We start from the raw sequence: 22,636 nt of genomic DNA, 5'->3' as shown, positions 1-22,636 counted from the left end.
TACTGGGACCATATATATATAATGGCAAACTACATTAATAAACCTACAAAACTGTAAATATGAGGCTCATAAAAAAGCCTGTGTTCATTAAGAAAAGTGGAATTTTAAAAAATATCACCAATACTTAAAATATTTATAAAGCAGAGAAAAAGCACAAATGGGAGATTAATTTTTTTAACTGAATAAAATGATTTTGTGTCACATGAAAAATCTTACTTTAAGATGACGTCTATAAGCAGGATAAACAGGAACATGTTGCTTGGTAACTGAATCAATTTGCATGCACCTTCCTCGAAAAGTTGGGTGAAGTTTAGGTAAATTAACAAGTCTAAGAGTTCCCCAACCATATGCAAGTTCATTACTTCTTCTTTTCCAAAATTCAAGGAATATGGTAAGCCAGATCATCTTAAATGTTGCAAAAAATAAATGCGAGCGAGTAATATCAAAAGAGTAAATAGTTTGACAAAAACCAATTGCAGCGGGAGGTAAAAGGGCCCATGTATAATAACTGATAAATGAGAAATAGAAGGCAACAGATTCACCAAAGTAGTTCCTGATATCATCTACAATATAGAATTAAGTAAAGATAATTAAAGCCAAAGTCACTCTGAAATATTTTCAAAAATAAAATTAAAGACCAAAAAATAAGTATGTGAACATGATTGGTGAAGAACTATATATGAAGTGATAAATGGAAGGTTTTAAATGACATTCAAATGAATTTAAAAACATCAACTTAAAATATAGCAACTTCAAAACACATTCTCCTATTACAAATAATCTCTTTTAATGACCTGTCAGAAAAGAGATGCTTTCTGTCTACATTTGACAGTAAAATAGTTTTAAACCCAAAATTTTGCATTTTATTATGTCGAATTTTGCTTTTCTCGGATAATCTCTTCATATGTTTATCACACTCATGTTTAAAATATAGGGGAAACATTGAATTGAATATTGAAACTTTTTTTCTTTTAAATTAGTAATTGGCTTTTCGCATAACCCATAAAAACATGGTAACACAACTTATAAAAAATGTGCTGTAGCTTTAACCTAAAACAATGCTACAAGCAAAAACTGGAAAAAAAAGCATGTAAAAATTTAAATAAATAAAAAAGATAAAGAAACGAAATAGAAAAAAATTAAACCTATTTTCATTTAGCTTTAATTGAAATCTTTTATTTTTGAAGACATACACAAAAGACATTCACAACGTAAATGACGAACAAAATACTGTCATTTATGGCGGTGTTTGCAAGTTTAAAAGTAAAAAATTCCTAAATCGTTTCTACCTTATGGTTTATGTAATTCAGTCTTAAAAGTTTTTAATAATGATAAAACATAGCACTATAATCATTTCCTCTACTATGAAAGATATCCCTACTTTCCTGGTCATATGACAACGGCAGTTGAAAATAGGAGTCAAGATTTGCAAGTGCTATTTACTTTGCAATGCTCTCTATCTTGTACTCTATCTTGTACTCTATATTTACCTCTTTTTCATCAAAGCGGTCAACATCTTTCATTAATGTTTTTTTTTCTTCTTCTAAGCAGTCTGCTTTTCCATTTCAACGCTTCTTAGGGGTTCAATGAATTGTTAATTTTTCATTTGTTAATTTTTTGAGGACTCCTATAGGACATTGCAGTATAAGCATATCCAACTTTATTTATTTAATTTTCTTTTATCTTTATTTCTGTTCGTTTGCCATTATGGCCACCATACAATGAAGGTTTTTTTGTCAAAGTTAGAAAAAAATATTTTTTAATAAAATATTTAAAAACAAAAGTATAGGTAAATCTGTGAAGAAAATAGGAAATTAAAATTATAATAAAAATTTTCATGAATTGAATTCTTAATAAGAAAAAAAAGTTTTATGTATTTAATCAAAAAATAGAATTAACATGTTAATTTGAATTTTTAATTACTAATATGCCACAAAATAAATTCAAAAGAAAATTAATATATAAATGTTTTATGTAATAGGAACACCTTTTTATTTTATTTTGAATGTATTATGAATTAAAATAACTGAATTTAAGACTAATTAGACTAGACCTTATTTGTTGGTCCAAAAAAATTCTAATGTCAAGAGAAATGCAGACTCTCGAGAGAATTAGTTCCTATTAAACATATTTTATATATTTATTTATCCAATGAATATCAAGCACAATTACTATATATATTAACTAGTAAACAACTTAGCATATAAATAACAAAGAGCAACTAATATTAAAAAAAACAGGATATTGTTAAAGTATCACAGGTGAGTTATTGAATTCTAACAAGAAATAATAGTAATTTAAAAACTTACCAAGAGGTAAAAATCTAAAGGTCCATTTATTTATTAATTGGTTTAATTCTGTTTTTTCATGTAGTGGATACATATGTTCAATTATGCCATGATTTCTGCATACCTGTACTGCAAATAATTTATTTGTGAAAAATCACAATAATTATAAAGCATGAAAACTTAAAAAGCATGTATTATCATCTAAATAATTAAAGATATCAAAAATCAGCCCCTTTTTTGAAAGAAAATATAATCAAAAATAAATTTCTCTTTAAAAAAGAGGATTGGGTATCTTCTCTTTGTTCTATGTGAACTAAAACAAAAAACAATGTGAATAAAGTACAGAAATGGGCATACTACAGTTTTAGTTCTTTAAACAAGAATCTTCCTCCGAGTCTAAACATCAGATGACAGCAGAAAAGTAAAGAGATAGACAAATACAAAGTGTTTTAAGCAACAGGGGAACAAGTCTGAACAAGACAATAAAAAAGAAGAATGATAAAAAACAGGTGAGAGGTTTTCCCAGAAAGTCCAAGGTGCAAAGATGCAATGAGGATAGATTTTTAAATATTGGAGAAGGGTGGGATGCTAGAAAGATTATTAACTAAATTCCGAGAATCATTCAAAATATTGAATGATTTACAGAAATCAAGTTTGGTAGATGAAGAGCAGGGGTGAATGATTTTAGTAAAAGAAAACTCAAACCTTTAATTTGGATTCCAACTATGCATGGTGATGGAAGATCGTTTAATATTTTGATTTTGAAAATATTTTTCATGTTCTTTAAATTAAAAGCCTTTATTAAATAAATCAAAATAAAATGAAAAAAATTTACAATACAGGGAAAAAATAATAATCTAGAGCAACAGTTTCCAATTATTTTTGTTACAAAACGCTAAATAAACAACCTTCTTTCGGCGGAATTCCAACTTTATAAATAAAGTTTATTAAGGTAATTATGAATATTATAACCTACAAAAGATTATTTTTCAAATATTTAATTAGAGGAATGAAGATTTTTCATAGTTTCATATTTGATTGCCTTAAATTAGGTTTATGTCCAACAGTTGAATTTGCAGTACTTGTGCTACATCTAATCTAGTTATGAATTTGACTTTGGTGTATATACATAAGCTGAAAATGAATATAATAAGCAGAATTATGATCTACTTTGAAATGAAAAGTATAAAGAACTGCTATAAAAGCTTAAAACGTTTATTAAGGAAACATATTTCTTTAGTAAGGAATTTAATTATTTTATTTTGATTTGAAAAGCATGACAGGAAGTACTAATGCAATGTTTTATAAATTATTGTTCTTTTCATAATTTGTTCAGTATATTATAATTAAAAATAATATATTTTCTTTTAAAAAATGCCATTTCTATTTCAATGGTATTTTACTTGAAATAATTTCATAATGGCCACCACAAAATTTATAAATTATAATTTATAAGTTATATATAAATATAATAAGAGGTTTCTAAACTCGTGACTGGTTATAAAAAGTACTAACTCGCGAAACCCCTATAACTCTTCCACCAAACCTCCATATTCCCTGGAATACCACACGAGGACTGCTGATCTAGAATGATGGCAATTATTTATTTCCTAACTGGCAATACTGTCATCTTCAAAGACAAAAGAGAATATTTAAAGTTATCGAATGTGATGAACATGAACAGTAACTTTACTTATTGATTGTCCTGGAAAGAGCTGTATATGGGGGTATCCATCCAACATTTTCTTATCCAGAGCTCTGATGCTCATTATTTCTTCTAAAACAATCCTTTGCTTTTCTGAAGTGTTCAAAATGTTATGTGTAGTCACACCTAAAAAAATATTTTATAAAAAATTGCAGTTGCAAAGCCATAGAATTATTCTAAGGAAGAAAAAAAAACTTTCATAAAGGGCACATATACAAAATTAAGTTAAATTATTTTGAAACTAACAACCTGATATTCTAATGAATATAAAAGCAACAATATAAGGACACTCAGTTAAATTTTAAAGGGAAAACTTTCACAAGTCCCCCTTTTGCAGTTTTCAGCATAAGAAAAAATAGTAAGTCTATAGATTCATGTTGGATGATATTCTCACACTTCAATTAGAAACTTTATTGTTCACCTAGGTATGCATAAAAAAATGTATGTAAAAAAAAGTATATTCAGTGTATGTATAAAAAATTTATTTTAAGAGTCATATATTCCTTTCCCAACTTAAAATGACCAAATCTGATTTTTAATTTTTAGAAACGGCTGTTTGAATCCTCATTTCCTCAGGAATAATTTAAGATTATTCAAATTTTTAGAAAAATTGACATTTGAAACTGAAATTAAAAATACAAGATTTCTTTTCTTCAAAAAATTGCTTTTAAATATTAATAGAAAATCAACAACAGAAGTTTTAAATAAAACTCAAGTTAGTTAGAAAGTGCATTAAAACAAGAAAAATAAAAACAAAATTTTTTGAAAATCAATTTAGTAGTTTTTTAAAAAAACAATTACATTTTGAACACTGGGTATAACATCACTACACTTAAATGGATATAACTGCTACATGGCTCAACAGATATTAATAAGTGCTATCATGCATATAAGTATGTTAAAAAAATTGTCCAATTCAATTAACAATTTTCAAAACTAGTTTTTATTCAAAGCAGCTTTTTTATTCTCAGGGTTTATTGAACAGTCTATGTCATTTTGCTACAGTTACAGAATATTAATGTAAAAACATTTGCTTAACTGATTATATAAATTTTAGAACTTAAAAATTTTACTTAAAAAAAATCAAAATTGTACATATATGGAAGAATATTATAGAATTAGTACAGAGTCAAGTTAAAAATGGCAATTAAAAATATTTTTAACAAGAACATTGTTGAATTATTGCATTAAAATTTTAAATATAATTTATGGATAAACATTATTAAAAAAATATCTAAATCATAAAATTTTATTGAAAGGGTAAATAAAAAAAATTTAAGGAAATTAAATGGAATACTAATCTCCAAAATAATGACATTTCCTCATTAACATTAATTTTATATGAATGTGTCAAAAAACAGTTATATTTTTAATCTCCGAAAAATGAACCTAGGAAAGAAAAAAAAAGCATTTTATTAATATATATGTAAGCAAACAATAAATTACATATTTCCGATTCGATTAGAATTTGATCAATATTTAATTTTATTAAGAAAAATTAATGATTTAAAACTTTATAATTCATTAAGAAAATTTTACCTGGCTTGAAAAATTGATCAATGTTGCTAAAAACAAATTCTCGAATGTTGCCATTTTTATCTTCTTTAGTAATCTCTAGAGCCTCAGCTGCTTCTAGCAATCTTATAGTCGTTGCTCCTATTTCAAGAATTGTTCCCTGAAAAGTAGGAAAATACTTTTGTTTAATAGTAGTTTTAACACTTAATTCTCCAACTTTTAACCATAGGAAAGCATAAAATATATTTGCCATTTCATCTTACTTGAAAGTACAGTATCTTAAAAAACATTTTGACTCCATCAATTTCATATTTAACTATGCAGTAAATTTTAAGGTTTATTTTTGTTTTTGCAATGAAGCGTGTTATTAGAATCATCATTAATCCAGAAATTTCTCATATTTATTAGAATTCAAGATAATAACTATGCTCTCTCTTGTAAAAATGAATTTCTATACAACTACTAGATTCTATCAAGCCACTACTATTTATAGTTGTTGTAAAATTCATTTAATTGTTTTAGAATTACAATCCTAGCTTAACAGTAAGATATCTTACACAAACGGAAATGAAAAAATGGTTTTGAAAAATTAACTAGAGTATGTAAGAAGCGTTTAAAATGAGAAACACTCTTTGTATTGAATGACTGATGTTTTTTTTTTTTTTTTCTTCGCCAACACTAGCTTAACTGCTAATGTGGCGTTTGGATTGTACTTGTGAGTGAAGATAAGCGTGATGGGAGAGTGAGAGGAGCAAAGGTTTCAACTTAATACCTTCAATATTTTTTATTTGCTTTTTATAAAGTTTAAATGCAATAGCCCAGTATAAATAGGTCCAGTTATTTGATTAGTAATGGATTTCAAAATTAACTTTGAAGTGCTGCACAAAATCTTCATCAATGCTTGTTATAAATATTTAAGTGCGATTGCCTGAAATCCGCTACACTGTTGATTTATTTTATTATTTTTTTAAGGATACGAATGCCCAGATGCTTTTATTAATTCATCCACACTGCATAGATAAATTAAAAATATTCAAATTAATTCAGAATGTGGGTGGGTGAGAGACTATCATTTTTAGTTAAAGGCTGCTTTGCTTCAAAAATGAGCCCAGTAATGTTAACTTATCAGCATTATGCATTAAGTAAATTTGTTACCTGTGTAAAGATTTAATATGACTGCAGAGTCAATCTTTTATTGCTGTGCATCTATTAAATTTATGTTTAAAAGTTATAATTTTAAGGCATTTTGAAAGAAACAGGATACATGTTTTATGAGTAACTTCAATGTGCTTATTAATGTTTCTTTTTTCATAATATACCTGCTTAGCATTGTAAATTCGACGCCCGGTGGCTGAGCGGTAGCGCTTCGTGCCACAGGTCCCTGGTTCAATCCTCGGGCCGGGCAAGGTTGACTCAGCCTTTCATCCCTTCATTGGGTTGATAAATGAGTACTAAGCATGCTTGGGGGCTAAACACTGGAGGTTCCGCATTCAGCTGACCACCTGACCGGAACATCTGCTCCTGCACCCCAGAGCCCGTCAAGAAAACTGAGATGGGCACAGTAGGCTTTGGCCCTCTTTGGGCTATCGCGCCGCTGAGTTTAGTTTTTAGCATTGTTAACTCATAGTTTTATGTATATACTTATATATATATTTTTTTATGAAATTTGCAGTAGAGTTGTTACAAAACATGCTTAGAGTCATAAAATAATTATTTTTTGTGTGTAAATTGCTATATTTTATGAAATTTGCAGCTGACTGATAACAAAACTGTTGCTTGGGGACATCAGATGCTTGAGGGCATTAATTGATACAGATATGCCTTTTTTCATTCATGAAATGTATGTTTAGTGTTGTTAAAAAAAGACTGAAATACAAGAGAACTTAGAATTTAATACAAATGTAATATTTTATTCCATTTTCTAGACAAAAGCAGCACCAAAAAAAAAACACCAAAAGTGGTTGGAGAATAAAAAATTGCCAAACATCGGGTGCAGGACCATAACAAATCAGCTCCATTTGGTTTTTTAAGAAACTTGAAAATTATTATCTTCATTGCTTCATCAGTCTTGTGTAACTATACACCATAAAAGCTTTTACTTTTGTTTGTTTTTTTAAAAAGAAATCATGTAACAAAACAAATCAATGATAAAATAAGAAAGAAAACTTTTCTTCTTCGCCCCAACTGCTAGTATTGGTTAGGAGGAGAGGAGGGTGCAAACCCATTGATAGAACCTTTGGTGTCGTGCCCCTAAATGCTTTTTTCCTTTAAATACTGGGACCACACCTAACCTTGGGAGACAAGTTTACATTACGTTAATGAAAGCTAGACTTTTTCCCCTGTATATACTTTGGCAGTACTCCATTTTTTCTTTTGCAAATAAACCATTTTTAAAAAATAACATTTAATTCTGAATTGTAATATAAATTTTAACATTTATTCAGAGAAACTCTATTTACCAGATTTTAAAATTTAATTTGAAGTTTCCATTCTTTAATATGCATATCTTAAGCACACAACAAAACCATTAACAGCTCATATTTTATAAAACTCTTTTCATAAAAAGAAGAGAAATGAAACAAACTGCATACAAAAAAAGGTTCTCCTTGCTAAATAAAAACTATTGATTAAAATATTTTCAAAGTATTTAAAATCAGATCTTATATTTAGAAATTTCTGTAAAACTTTAATGTACTAAATACTAATATTTTTTATCGAGCAGCAAAAAGAGCATTTAGAAATTTAAGATAAATCAACATATTGGCTTTTTACGTACTAAGTATTGAAATATATAATAATCTTTTTAGCTATATAATTTATTTTTTTTTTTGAATTTGCATATTTTTATGCTCATTCAAATCTCAAATTTTTACACTACCTTCATGGTCTTTTATGCATGGTTACTAAATCTTATGAAATTTGATAAATTAAAGTTCCAAATACCTACTGTTACTTTTGAAGGATCCTGTATATAAGAAAATGCATAAGAATTCTGCACATAACTCTTTATTTTAGGTTTCCATTGTACACCGATAGTTTGTCTAAAGTAAGAACTCCCCAAGCAATTCACCTGGACCTGTGGCGGTGACTATGGTAACGAGGTATAATTATTTTAAATAAGGGGCTTGGGTCATTGTTTAGGACAGGTTTTGACTCAGGTCAGAGAGAGAAATGGAATCTTTTTCGTTGGTCTACTGTGTTAGCCCTAGAGTCAAGAGAAGTAACCTTCCCTGAAATGTGCTATTCTTGTTTCCATAGGAGCAGATGGCTCCAGACCTTCTGCTCCATAGCAGACGGTCTGAAAGCAGACAGTTGTGGTGATGGGGGTTCTTACCGTAGACAAACTATAATATGCATTGTTTTGAGCCTTAACCCTATATTTTTCTTTTAACAAATTTATGTTATTTACTAGATAATTGCAAGTTGTTAATCATATCTTTTTTTGTTCACCTAATAAAACTTTTGATATGAGAAAACTATAATCATTTATCATAGCAAATTTTGAGAAAAAAATTTTTTTTCTGTGCCTTTCATTTGAATTTGGTAATATTTTATAAGATAAAATACAATGAATTTCACCTCATTATTTGTTTTATGAACTCGAACTAATAACTCTGCACCACCTTCATGCTGGGATCGAGTGAAACGATCTAAAAGCCATAAGATTGTTTCCTCAACTGCCGTTTGACAGAATATAATAATAAATAATGCTTTAAATCCATCTTGATTTTCACTTTCATCATAAATTACACTATCAGCATTTGATTTCTTTCTTCGTAACATCTGAAAAAATGTGTGAATTAAAATTATCAGCAAATAATCAAATATAGTATACATTATATGGAAATTCTTTTTTAATTGATTGAAATGATAGCTTATTATGCTTCAACTAATAAGTTCAGTTGGAGAGTTATTTTAAAATTTTATCTTTTTAATCAATTTGCCTTTATAGTCTTTTGTTAGACACTTAACATTTATACCTCATTTATGGAAGCAGATTTAAAAAAAAAAAAAAAAACTGAATTATGACATTACACTCATATAAATTATAACACATCAGCAAAGATATATATGCCTTATCTTAAAGGGCTGTTTCCTATATAACTCCAAATTCATGGTATTTTGGTCCCACTGTTTTAATCTTATTCTGCTTCAGTCCCGTTACTAATTCAATTCCTTTTATTTTGATATAAAAATCCAATTTTTTCTTAACTTTTTGATAGTGGTTATATATTAATAAACTTAAAAATATTATAATATTTTCATTTTATTAAATATTGTGAGCAAAGAAATTTTAACTTGTTTTAAAGCACTAGAAAATCAAGAATTTTGAAAGGAAATTAGGTCAGATGACACCAGTGTCCCTCTTATATTTTTTTTACTAATAGTCAAATTACAAACAAATATATTTTTGAATATTTCTCTTAACTATAAGAAAACAGTCCAATAGTTACTAAAAAAATCTGTTAGATTATCAAAATTAAATTCGAACATAAAATCCAAACGTTTGTAAAAACAATTTTTTCAATCATATTCAAAAATGTATCAATATTTGATTTTGTAAATTAAAGAAATTTCAATGATAAATGACTGTTTCAAATAACTGTTAACAAATTTGAAACAAATTATTGTTTGGAAGTGAGCTGTGTTTGGAAGATTTCACCTTTAATGCAGAAAGGATGCCAATATTTCATGTTGTATTTCCTAACCATAAATTATTAAAATGCTAAATATGATATTTTTCATTCATTTTAACCTTAATTAACACAAAATAATGAAAAAAGTATAAGAAATATGTTTAATAAAAATTCTGTGTTGAAGGAATAAAAATTATTAAGTAAGGAAAAGGAGGAATTCAGTTTTGTTTTCAACTCCTGTTCCCAGAGTTGTAATTATGAGAGAGGGGGTAAGAGATTATGAGAGAACTATGAGAGAGGGGTAGAAATAAAAAGCATGATTTTCCCTAAATAAGAGAATATTGCCATCCCCTCTGCAGAGGATCACGATGGCATGTCTTCGGATCATCCTCAGAGATGTTTTTCAGACCGTCACCAATAGCCCATTGTGCAGCTCTATAGTGACATAAATAAAGTACCTATCTACCCAAGAGAATGTTAGAAAATTCCAATTCTCTTTTCAAATAATTCTTACATTGGAAAAAAAATAAATGTATGAAAAAGGTTAAATGTAAGCAGCTAAGAAATAATAATAAAAAAGTAGACTCATTGCAATTACATTTGGATATTTGAAAAATAATTTAAAATTCTATACATTAATGCGATCAAAATGTTCATCTTTAATCCATTAGACAGATACGAAAAAGAGTGGAAAAATGTGTGTAACATGCTTTTAATCATTTTTATTTAATTTTCACAAATAACCTAATGGTTTCTGATTATTCTACTAAGCAATAACTTAAAAAATATTCAATATACTACAAAATAATGGGCTATTCTAATTAAAATAGATAATATAATGGATAATATTACACTGAAAGCAAATAGTTTTTTTTAATTATTTCAGATAAGTAGTTTAATAGTCTTACCTATATTGTAAATGATATATTATTTAGAGAGTCAGAGTGTGAGATTATCAGTGTGCTGTTTCAAAAAATAAACTGTAGCTAATACACTTAAAAGTTACTTCAGTATTTCAGCTTGTTGAAAAGATTTTGATTGTGTTAAATAATTTACTCTGACTTCTAGAGTAAAGAATGTAAAAACTACCACAGTTCTTTCATGATATCCTTTTTGTTAAAAAATTTTTTTTCCATATAACTATTTAAATGCAGGTAATAATTTTTTCCCATTTCTTTTAAAAGCTACATTCATAATTGTAAATTTTGGAAGAATCAATCATGTTATCAAGAAGAGCCAATTATATTATTACACTCATGTTCTTTCAAAGTATAAGGCAAAGCTTGGCTTTATTTCTAATTAGAAATCCTTATCTTTGGTAATTTGGTTTAGAACTAAGTTTAATTAAATACAATTGGCAAAATAATTTAGGTGGAAAAAAAACTCATTTCAAATATTGATTCAGTCATTTCCAAAATATCAATTGTTAAGCTAAGAAAAATTATCAAAGGTGCTTTAACAGAGAGAACAACTGAAATTCTTTTTATTTCTTGAGTAGAGTAGCCCTCCAATTATATGCTTGTTAGGGAATGAATAATAAAGTAATGTATCTAGATACTCTATAAATAGAACAGGACAACTTTATTATATTGTATTGTCTCCTTTCTAATACTATCTTGCACCAATCAGCATCGCATTAATGATTAATAATTATCCATTACTACCCACCAAAAAACAGCAAATAAATGACAAGGTACGAGGGTTAAATGTTATACTACATTAATTGAAATTATAGAAAATTATATTTGACTTAAACAAAAATCTTTTTTATCCTATTTGAATTTAAAGATAGAGGAAAAATTTTAGTGAGATTTGGCGGAAAAAAAGGCGAGGTATCCAAATATGTGATATCATGAGACATAAAATATTATATATCGATAGCAGACTGCATACATGCCTCTAAAGTAATTTTGTGGTTACTAAAAAATTTACTATATTGTAAGATTTTATTAATAATTTATTAACCAGCACGTCTTACAAAAGGGATATATCCATGTCGTCTAAACTGCAATCACTATATCCCTATACTAAAATATTTTAAGTGAATTTCATAATCGTAAACAAGGTTTAAACTATCCTACTAAAACTCATAGATCAATGTATTATATTTAATAGAACGCTGATAGATAGTACAAATATTCATACTCAGTTTTATAGTCAATTAAAAGTTTTTTTTAAATTTATAAATTCAATCTAAATTCTACAACCAACACCAATGAAATGCAAATCACATACAACACGTGTGATTTGTTTACAAACTTTTTATTTATTTTTTGCTGTAAAGAAGTATGCTTCCGTTTGCCTAGGTTTGCTCGGCAGCGAAATTTAGGGCTTTCAAGAAACTAAAGGTTGAATTTCACCAAGATAACTACAGAGCAGGGGCAGGATTTCAAGCATGAGGCAGAATAACATGCTTGGCTCACATGCGATAATAATTGGTTCCACGCACGCACGATTTTCAAACAGCATTGTGAACTCGCGGCATTTCTCACTGAATGTGGTTCACGCACTTAAATCACCTTCGATGGAGAAACTGATTAGTGAAAAACATTTTCCCACCAAAGCCCCTTATCAGCCAGGATCCTACTTTTCCCAAGCCCAGATGCGTTTAAATCGCATTTAGTGAGAATGACCCTTTAACATAGGCCTCAATGTCCAATTCACACTGCATGCGAAAAATTCTCATATGCGAATTCGGAGTTGCAAACAAGAAAGTGATCATGGAAATATACTTACCTACAAAAAACTCGTCCATAAAAATCAATTTCCCTGCGTGCGATTTATGCACCTCCGAAGGAAGAAGACTGAAACTTATTTCGTGAAATGTATTTTTCAGTGAAAATTCATCAATTAGGTTCTCCTTTTCACTCGACAGCGATCGGAAATGCGGTGAGAACAGTTCCTTAAATCAGATATTTTTTTTAATTTTTATTTATCTATGTAGTTCTTTGAAGTTTCCTCCGAATTCCGCCTAACTTGGTGTTGGGCGGTGTATTCGATCTTTAAAGTTGCGAATCCAAAATTGCGTGAAGTTTATCCCCAAACACATGCAGGGTGTTCCATAGCCTGAGTAAAGAGGAATGGCCGCTATTATGGAGCATTCTTTTTAAAATCACAATTAAAACATTATAAATATCACGATGCTCATTATTAAAATATCTGATGTACAGTGCGCAGAGAGAAACAAAAACCAACCATCATCCGTGAATTACTTTTGATCTAATAAGCGGGTCTTCACGTTCTAGGACTAAATGGTTCGAGGGGAAGTCCTCAAATATGCTAATTAATTAGTGCGGAAGATATTTTAAGTTACGAAATCAAACACAAAAATGAACTTTTTCTCAATAAACATACCTTTTTTCCGACGGATTCGGATTTCTGATTCCCAATGTCGCAATGTTGGAAATATGGTCCCCATAGTGTTGTCAGAAGAGCTGTTCAAAGTTTGGACAATTTAATGTTAATCTTACTTTTTGTTTATTTTGCACACAAATACGATAGAAATAAAAATTTAAAAATAAATTAAACACAGTAAAATTTTTGCACACAATTATGAAATTCATTTAGCCAAAGAAGCAAGAAATAAATTTTAGCGAGTATTTACTATCTTTATTATTTTACTTAACATTAGTCAAAAAAATTTTCAACTGTAAGCTATACAATCTGTTACATTATTTTGAATAATGTCTTTTTACGAGACAAAATACGAAATGTGAGCAAAATTGGTTCCAACAGTTCCTGAGAAATCGAATTTTTAAAAAAAAAAAATTTAAAATTTGATTTTTCAGAAACTATTCGACCGATTTCGCTGAAATTATGTATTTTGCCATTTAAAATTTCATTCTTTAAAATGATGTAAAAAAACTGTATACTTTATAATTCAAAAGTTTTCAATCATCATTAAATAAAATATTAGAAAAACCGTAAATATTCATTAAAAGTTATATTTTGAATGGAATTATCTTTGGATTAACAAATTTTATAATTATGGCATAAATTTTTTAGTTCACTTAAAAAGTTCTTGAGATATGGTGAAATACTCAAAAAGTAAAATTAACAGTAAGGGGTTCAAATTTTGGAACGCTCTCCTGACCAAACTACTGGGATCCTATTTTCCACATTGCGGCTACCCCTTACATTGTAGAGGTCAGAAATCCGAGTCCGTCGAAAAAAGATATGTTTGTTCAAAGAAAGTACGTTTTTGTGTTTGATTTCGTAACTTAAAATATCATCTGCGCTAACTAATTAGCATATTCGAAATCATCGCTTTGAACCGCTAAGACTGTGTCCAAAAATATGAAGATTCGTTAGCTGAATCAAAAGTTATTCAGGGTGGTCGGTTTTTTATTTTGATCACTGTACAAGTCACCGGCGTAATCATTAGAAATTGGTGAAATTTTCAAAATTATAAAGCTCCATAATGTTTTTTTAAAAAATAACAACGTTAAAAATAACTAATATTCTGGAAAAGTTGTTCCTGATTTGGAATAGTTTTTTTCAAGATAGTATTAAAGCATATCGATTTCGTAATATCTAATTGTTTAAATTTTAAGCGAATGTGAAAACATTCGTGTCCTTTCCCCCCTTCGCCGTATTACTTTTTGGTTGAGTTTCTTTAATTTACAATTCAATTAGTTCAATTAGCTGGAGTTCCACGATAAAAATTCGCATTTATGAAAATTTTTATTAAGTCTATAACAATTATCAGCAAAAAATTTGGATTTCACAACAAAACACGTATTTTCTAAGTTTGAGATAGTTTCACAAATTAAAAATTTAGAAATCAAATAATAGGAATTAACATCGTTGCATGAGAAATACCACTTCTCAAGGTTAAAAAATTCAGTTAAAATGAATTCGATCATTAATAATTATAGTCAATTTTCCGACAAGAAGTACATAAAATATTACAGGATATTCATCCCGTAATTGGCTAAAAATTAATCGGTTCACTGAAGAGCTTAAAAATGAACAATGAAAATGTTTTCCATGCTTGTATTAAAGCCGAAAAAAAAGGCTTTTTTTTATTGTAGTCTTCATACGTAATTTTGATTGTTTTTGTTTTAGTCCTTAACATTCTCTCTATAATCCAGAAAATGTAAATTCAGATTTAAAATTTGATGAGCTAAAAGGGTCATTTTTGTTAATGTGCTTGAAATTGGACAATTTCGGAATACTTTCTGTCCATTTTTAATTACGTGCAATTATGAAATTTTATTAATTTATTTGTTCACAAATTTTCAATATTTTTTTAATTTGGTTAATAGGGTGTTCTGCATATGAATATCTGGAAAAAGCATTTATATTTCGGGTAATTGTTATTATTACCGATTCTCAAAATTGGACTCAATAGGCATTATAGGGATCGAATATTCGATTCTTTCAGTGAATATTATTTTTATTTTTCACATTTTTGACTGCAGTTTCACAAAAAAGTGTGTGCAGCGAAAGTTTTTTGAATTAAATTGTAAAATTCATTTTCTCAAAATTGCTTATGCGGAAAAAACAGTTTTTATTAGTTGCTTTATATTTTTTGATTTTTAAAAAAATTCTACTTATTAATGATCTACATTATTTTGAATTGACAAATGAATAATTTTTACTGCTAGAAAACTACGTAACTTTGTATACTAAAACACAAAACTCGGGTAAGATTATTTGAAAAGTTCAAAAGGTGTAAAAATTCAAAGTAGTCATATTTTTGATCGTTCGATACATGTCCATGGATGTGACATTTTGTGCTATGACGTATCTTCATAGATGTGTGAGTTGGTTAATTAAAGGTGGAACTAAAAGTGGCTGTACTGCGCAAAACTCAAATTATATTACGCATTCAGGATAAAAGAAACACATTGCAAGAAACTATGAATGACGCAATGTAACAGTGGAAAATTAAGAAGAAAAGATCACTGGGTTGCTTCAGGGTCGTGTTACCTGTATTTACTTGAAGAATGTAAATCTCATGAGGATATATCGATATTCGTTAGAATATTATTTAGAGGGAAAAAAAATTAATTGCTCTATATAACTCTGGTCAGACGCCTGATTTCTTTGATACAATTTGTAAACACTTGAAAACCGGACACTTAAGATTGGTTTTTGTTCAACATTATCAAGATAGAAAAAAAATGAAACATCGAAATAAATATGAAAAAAGAAGTTACACCACATTGTTATAAATAAAAACTTTATTCATCAATCAAGATAAGTCTAAGTGTTGTAATGATAATTTTTTTACAGAGTTATTTTCAAACATAATTATTAAAGAGAAGGAGAAAAAAAGGGAAATACACATAAGTGAAAAGCATGCAATGATTTCCAGGCCTATTTTACAAACCAGGCAATAAAGAACTTCATTGATAAGTTGTGTCAAAATGGAATCATCAAATCCAAAAAACTTTTTTATTTATTTGCTTTGTTTTACGTCATTTCGATGCTTTTTATCACTGAAGAAATTTTTTATCTGCTCGTGAGATATAAATTGGACGGTGTTTTATATTATAAGACCAAGCGCTAATTTCTTATTTTGAGATGTTGAACTACCATGACAAGATAAAAATGGTGCTTCTAGTTCCTATTTTTAGTTTTCTTGCAGGCCTATTCTCTGACGAGGCCAATAAAAGAAATGGAATAAGTTATGCCAAAATATTACCACATGCCTAAACTTTATAACGTTAAATCGAAGTCACGTTAATGCGATAAAATTTACCACTTAAATATTTTACCGCCTGGTCATAGAATAGGCCTGTAAATCTCAGGAGAATTTACATAAAATATTTTCTATTCAGATCAGTTCATTGCTTCTTACAATACTACAAAGAGAGAAAAAAAAATCTCAAACTGGGAAAATTGGTGCTTCATCTAGTGATGTAAACCACCGTCTAATTAGTAATATACTGCTGGCTTTGAATCTATATCAGATGAATTTTTAATAAAGTTTAATATTATATTATAACTTTGGGGGAAAGCTCCACTTCTTTGTTGTTACTCTATTAATTTAAAATATTACAGTAGACTTCTTAAAAATAAATTGTTTACTTTTTAATGAACAAAATGGTGTTTTGTTTTTTAAATACACGAAATCATCATTTTGAAATTTTTAAAGGAAACTTAGAACTGATTTGCTACATGTCTACAGCTGTCATTTTTTTTATGATGATGGCGGCATCAATTAGCGTAAATTAAGATTTTAAAAATAGCTCACGGAAACACCTCGCATAAATTTTATGGAAATTATTTCTCTGTCAAATTAGCGGAAAATTTTACATCTTGTAGTTCACAACATTCTGATAAAAAATTCTGGTTGACACTAAGTCCACAAATTGATAGTTACGGAGATACGAAGCCTCAACCATAAATAGTTATTCTCAATTCTCTAATATATAGAATAATACTCAATTTTCTAAAAATAATTAACGCTGTTTTTCGAAGCTCTCTTGCCAAGGAAAAAAAAGGCATAGTTTAAGTGTCTTACACTTGACGCAATGCGATGATTTTTAACTAGTATATGTATAATCCTACCGTGAAGAATTATCCGCTCTTTAGAACAGACAAATAACATAAATATTTTTAAAGTTATAAAACTTTTTAAAAATCGCCAATTTGATGACATTTTCCCATCTAGATGAAAATTATCAAAATCACTGCCTTATTCTCAGCTTTTGCAAACTTTTATGAGCCTAGATAGTGCAGCAATAGAGCAAGTTTTTGAATATTAAAAAATAAGACCATAAACGTTTTTTATTTTCCCAAAACTGCGGCTTTTCTCCATGTTGACGTTTTGTGCTGGCCTTAGATATGCTAAACTTGACCAAAAAGTCATGAGTAACAGTTGCAAACTTACACCAGTTATAAAAATAGCATATTATTCGTAAAAAAAGCATCATTTCATATTACGACAGAGCCTACAAAAATAGCCTTAATGATTAACTTTTAAATAAGTATTAAAAACTTGATTAAGTTATGAAAAAACTAGTAGCACGATAGATGTCTCTAATTCAGTAGCTAACGGCTTACTTCTTGGCATTCACTCGAGCCAATGCTGCGCTTTCTTCACTACAGTGACCGTTGCCTCTATCTCTTATGCTTGTGGCTCCGTATCTCAGTCCATTTTTGGACTTTGTCAATGAGAACTCTGGATCAGAATGTTTTGAACTACAACACATTAAATTTCCATTCAATTTGACATAGAATTGATTTCTATAATATTTGTGCGAGATCCTTTGTATATTCTAAAATATATTAAAAATAGTGAAAGAAGACTTTTAAAATTAATAAAATTAATATAGTAGATAAACAATGATTTTTACTGATAAAAAAGAAGAGAATTTTGAAAAGATTCATTAGACCAGGGTTGCCAGAAGGTTTAGAACATGCTGCTATGTATTATCGTTTAAATTATATCGTCTCAAGTTTGGTTAGAAAACTGGCTTTAAATATAGAATGAAAATAAAACGCATCTATGAAGTCTGCATGAAAAATAAATATATAGTAGCCAGGAGTTTAAAATGTTCATCGTGAATTTTGAGAACACTGGCTTTTACCTACAAAACTTGACGTTCTCCTCGTGGTTGTTTGGCATTCCTACAGAGAGTCTGGTTCAATTAGAACGTATTTTTGATGTCTAAGTTGTCCTAATAAAAAATTAATAAAAATTCCACTTAAACAGCCAAAACGTATTGAAATTAAATCCCATTTGGTTTCTCAAAATAGATAAGTACTGAACGGAGAAGCTTCCAGTGATCTTTGAATAAGGTATGATAAGCGTGAATTATTTAGATTTAACCAATTATATTAAGATCAAGTTGATTAACGGTTTGTATATAAAAAAAATACGCTTTTCTTGAATCAGACTCAATGTATAGTAGTTCAAGTCAATACAACATCAAGTCAAAGGGTCACGATTGAATTCCAAGTTTCTAAAATATGCAATAAAGTACTTCCTGTTCACCCTAACGTAATGTATCTTTACTTTTAAAGAAGCCACGCATAATAAAAAAATTTAAAAAATCATTAGTTAGAGTTAAAAGCTGCCACAATTTTTTCACCCGCAAGTTCATCTATTCGATCTAAAGTTACAAAATACGCTCTTCTTCTTTCTTCTGAAAAAGTTCTTCCATTGATATCAGCGTAATCAGATGGTATTCCGAGTACACCTAAAGTTGGGGTTCTATCACCTTCATGCGTGTAATACGATGCCCCCTGCTTTTTGTAAATTATGACAGAAACAGTAAAAATAATTATGAAAAGAATAACAACTGTTATTACAACAATAATGACGACATTTGATGATGCTACAAATACTCTAGATTGAGGCATTAGGCTATTGCAAGGTTCAAGATCTAAGCGACGCAATGAATGTAAAGCACGTCCCTCCAGAGAAAGTGGCGAAGCACATCTCATGCAGGTACTACTTTCGTAGTTCACATCACAAGTACTACTATAAAGAATAGATTGTCGGATCCATCTTAGTAGAGTGAGGACGGAGCATCGATGACAAGACCATGGATTTGAATGTAAATGTAAAACATGCAAAGTTGATATATTGTCAATTTTTTCCAAAAAGGAAGGATCTAAATATTCCAACAGATTGTGTGATAAATCAATTTCTTCAATTTGATGTAGAGGTTGGATGGTTTGACCTGATAAGTTTGAAAATAAATTGTAAGATATGTCTAATGTTTTTAGTTCAATGTTGTTGATAAAAGCATCATCTGATAGATGATCAAGTTTCATTCCTGATAGTGATAGTTTCTTCAATTTGTAAAGAGGACTTAAAGCGAGTTCTAATTCCTCAGAATCTATTTCATTAAAACTGACGTCTAAACTTTCTAATGAGTGGGCTATGGGTGATAAAGCGTCAAAATGTATACTTACGAGTTGATTATACGAAAGATCTAATTGCTGTATTGACAAGTTACAGAATGCACATTTAGAGAATTTGAATATTCGATTTCGCGACAAACCAAGATGTCTCAAGTTGTGTCCATCGAACGTTTTCTCAACAATAAGAGTCAGATTATTCCCATCCAAATGAAGATATTTTAAACGTTTCAGATGTCTAAATTCTTCTGGCGAAAAATAAGTAAAGTAGTTATCTCTTAAATCTAATTCTTCTAAGTTGGGAAGTTGCTGATAAACTAGCGAATGAAGCCTGGTTAGTTGACATTTAGCTAAATGAAATCGTCGAAGTGGACGAACATCTTTAAGGTTTTCAGGATCTATGTCCTTCAGAGGATTTCCACTTAAATCCAATTTTTCCAATTTGGTAAGCATGTAAAAAAATCTTGGAACTAGTGTTCGAAACTTATTTCGAGCTAGAGAAAGGGTTGTTAGACTTGATAATAATCTGAATGGAGCAGATGGAGAAGCTGATATGCCATTATAGCTTAAATCTAAAACACGCAGATTTCGTAGGCCATAAAAATCTTTGTCACGAATAAATGTTATGTTGTTATGACTAAGGTCTAGGATTTTAAGATTTTTTCCAGGCCAAAACGAACTGTCTCCAATGGCAGGTAACTTCGAATAAGTAATACGAACTTCTTCTAGATCATGGAAATCTAGAAATATTCTACCTATTGTTAATTCATTGGAATTATGAGGTGGAGCCGTGATTATTAATACTTGTATATCCAGATCCATTTTTAAAGTGGGAATTTCTACTAGCCCACCTTTATTGCAGATAACCCTTTTTCGATCCTCAAGATCAGCACCACATATGCATTCTTCAGGGCATTTCCCCCATATCACAGCTATGAATGTAAAAGTGAGTATGAAGGATATGGCGGCAATCGGCATTCTGTATAGTATGTCATACGCCGGCTATATCCTAAAAATAAAAGTAATATTTTAGCATACATAATATATAAATTAAAAGAAAAAATTAACTATTAAGTTTGAAGTATTCAGCAACTTTTTTAAAAAACAAAATAAAAATATTTAACGATAGAAGACATATAAATTTAAGGGCTGGGGGCAATACAACGGTAAACCACATTTTCTAATTGCGGAGAGGGTTGTATATGAAACCAATTTTACTTGTTTAAATTTTTAAGCAGAAATAGGTAATAATTTAAATAACTTTGTGAGGAAATTTTGTGAGGAATACATTGTGCGTTTGGCTATAAATAAGATTTTTTGTGAGCAAATTCCGTCATACACTTTATATTTTTTTTTAAAGTCAGGAAAATTGGTCCAAAATACAAAATGGTGTTGTACCTTGGATCACCTAATACTGTACACTTTATATAACCATTAAATGTCAGTTCTGGGATAACAATCATTTTGAGTTCTTTTCTTTTAAACTTGTAAATTGGATGATTTTGGATATTTAGGCAATTAAAACTTTTTCACGTAGCCTAAATAAGCCAAAATAAACCTAAATAATTATAAACGTAAGGCCAAAGAGATTTTATTGGACTAATACAAGAACTTATAGCGTTACTAAGAACAAAAATTTTAAAGATCGTGAGTGGTTTAGTCCACACGGTGTATTTGTGCTATCAACCGGTTCAAAATACAATACCGAAACTGGTCTAAGGTATAAAAAACATAAACTTTCTTATTTCTTTTAGAAGTTTTTGTTGAAAATATAAATCATTTTTGATTAAAAAAAAATTTGTATTTTACCTCACAGATAACAGTTAGGCACTTATCTATCTTATTTTTGTTTTCAAACGAAGATACAATAGTGTTTTATTGATTGAAAATGAAGTCAGCAGCCCACAAATCAAAAATGTTATTTTTCTAGCACATGACGGTAAAAGCTGAAATGGTCACCAACACAGCAGATAGTACATGTTTTTTGCAGATATCAACTACACCTACTGAATTCAAAATTCCTCCACTGGGTGGTACAAATATTTGCATTTATCCAAGGTACTCTCCCAAAGTCCAAAAGAGCATATTTTAAAATCGTTATTAGTGAAAAATACCACAATTTGCTAGTAAACAGTACAATATTTCTCCTTTTTGTACTACCAACCAGTGATAATTCAGAATAATTGTTAAATACCTATTTAGAAGCAATATTAAGGAAGAGTTTGATGTAAAAATTGAACCTTAGGAAAAAGCGGGACGTTTATCATTATATTACACCGAGAACTTTAATTGACGTCACCTTTGAGATGTCTAAATTATACTATTGTTATAACAAATAAATTTCAGAAAAATTATTAATACTTTAAGTATTAGTTTTTATTATGTAAGAGAATCAAATTGAATTACTAATCGATAATAAAGATCACGATCTTTTGGATTTGATCATTTTTTTTCTTCAAATCGGTAAATATGCAAGTTGGAGTTATATTTAGAGTCAAATCATATTTATTTCAAGTAATTAAAATTTAAATTAGTTGTTTTCTTTTAAGATTTTCATATCAGTGTCAGTTTATATTATATATTTAATATAAAGTTTAATTAAATAAATTTTATAAAACAAAAGTATATATTATAAAATGTTTTATAGGACAGAGGTAAATCTGTTATTA

General features: G+C 28.9%; 2 protein-coding genes across 5 annotated transcripts in view; both read right to left on the bottom strand.

Moving 5' to 3' along the window:
* The window catches only part of LOC107457489 (anoctamin-10), a 39,285-nt gene extending 26,859 nt beyond the window's left edge, over window positions 1–12,426 (bottom strand). Inside the window, exons 1-6 of one of the 3 annotated variants that reach the window (XM_016075656.3) lie at window positions 12,291–12,426; window positions 9,088–9,291; window positions 5,533–5,668; window positions 3,982–4,119; window positions 2,310–2,417; window positions 217–563 (exon numbers count right to left, since the gene is read on the bottom strand). In XM_016075656.3, coding sequence (XP_015931142.1) covers window positions 217–563; window positions 2,310–2,417; window positions 3,982–4,119; window positions 5,533–5,668; window positions 9,088–9,291 — 933 coding nt within the window. In that variant the 5' untranslated portion in view covers window positions 12,291–12,426. Of the gene's footprint in view, window positions 1–216; window positions 564–2,309; window positions 2,418–3,981; window positions 4,120–5,532; window positions 5,669–9,087; window positions 9,292–11,053 lie in introns of all 3 variants that reach the window. The other 2 variants (XM_043042099.2, XM_016075657.3) reach the window with 2 other exon arrangements.
* A 3,889-nt stretch (window positions 12,427–16,315) lies between these two features.
* Window positions 16,316–22,636, bottom strand: part of LOC107457480 (leucine-rich repeat-containing protein 15-like) — a 97,811-nt gene continuing 91,490 nt past the window's right edge. For both annotated transcript variants that reach the window (XM_071187558.1, XM_016075647.3), the window contains exon 3: window positions 16,316–20,976. In XM_071187558.1, the coding sequence (XP_071043659.1) occupies window positions 19,158–20,945 (1,788 nt within the window). In that variant the 5' untranslated portion in view covers window positions 20,946–20,976 and the 3' untranslated portion in view covers window positions 16,316–19,157. The remainder of the gene's footprint in view (window positions 20,977–22,636) is intronic.

The sequence above is a fragment of the Parasteatoda tepidariorum genome, chromosome X1 (genome assembly GCF_043381705.1).
Source record: "Parasteatoda tepidariorum isolate YZ-2023 chromosome X1, CAS_Ptep_4.0, whole genome shotgun sequence".
NCBI lineage: Eukaryota > Metazoa > Arthropoda > Arachnida > Araneae > Theridiidae > Parasteatoda > Parasteatoda tepidariorum.
This window is presented reverse-complemented; position numbering and strand designations above follow the sequence as displayed.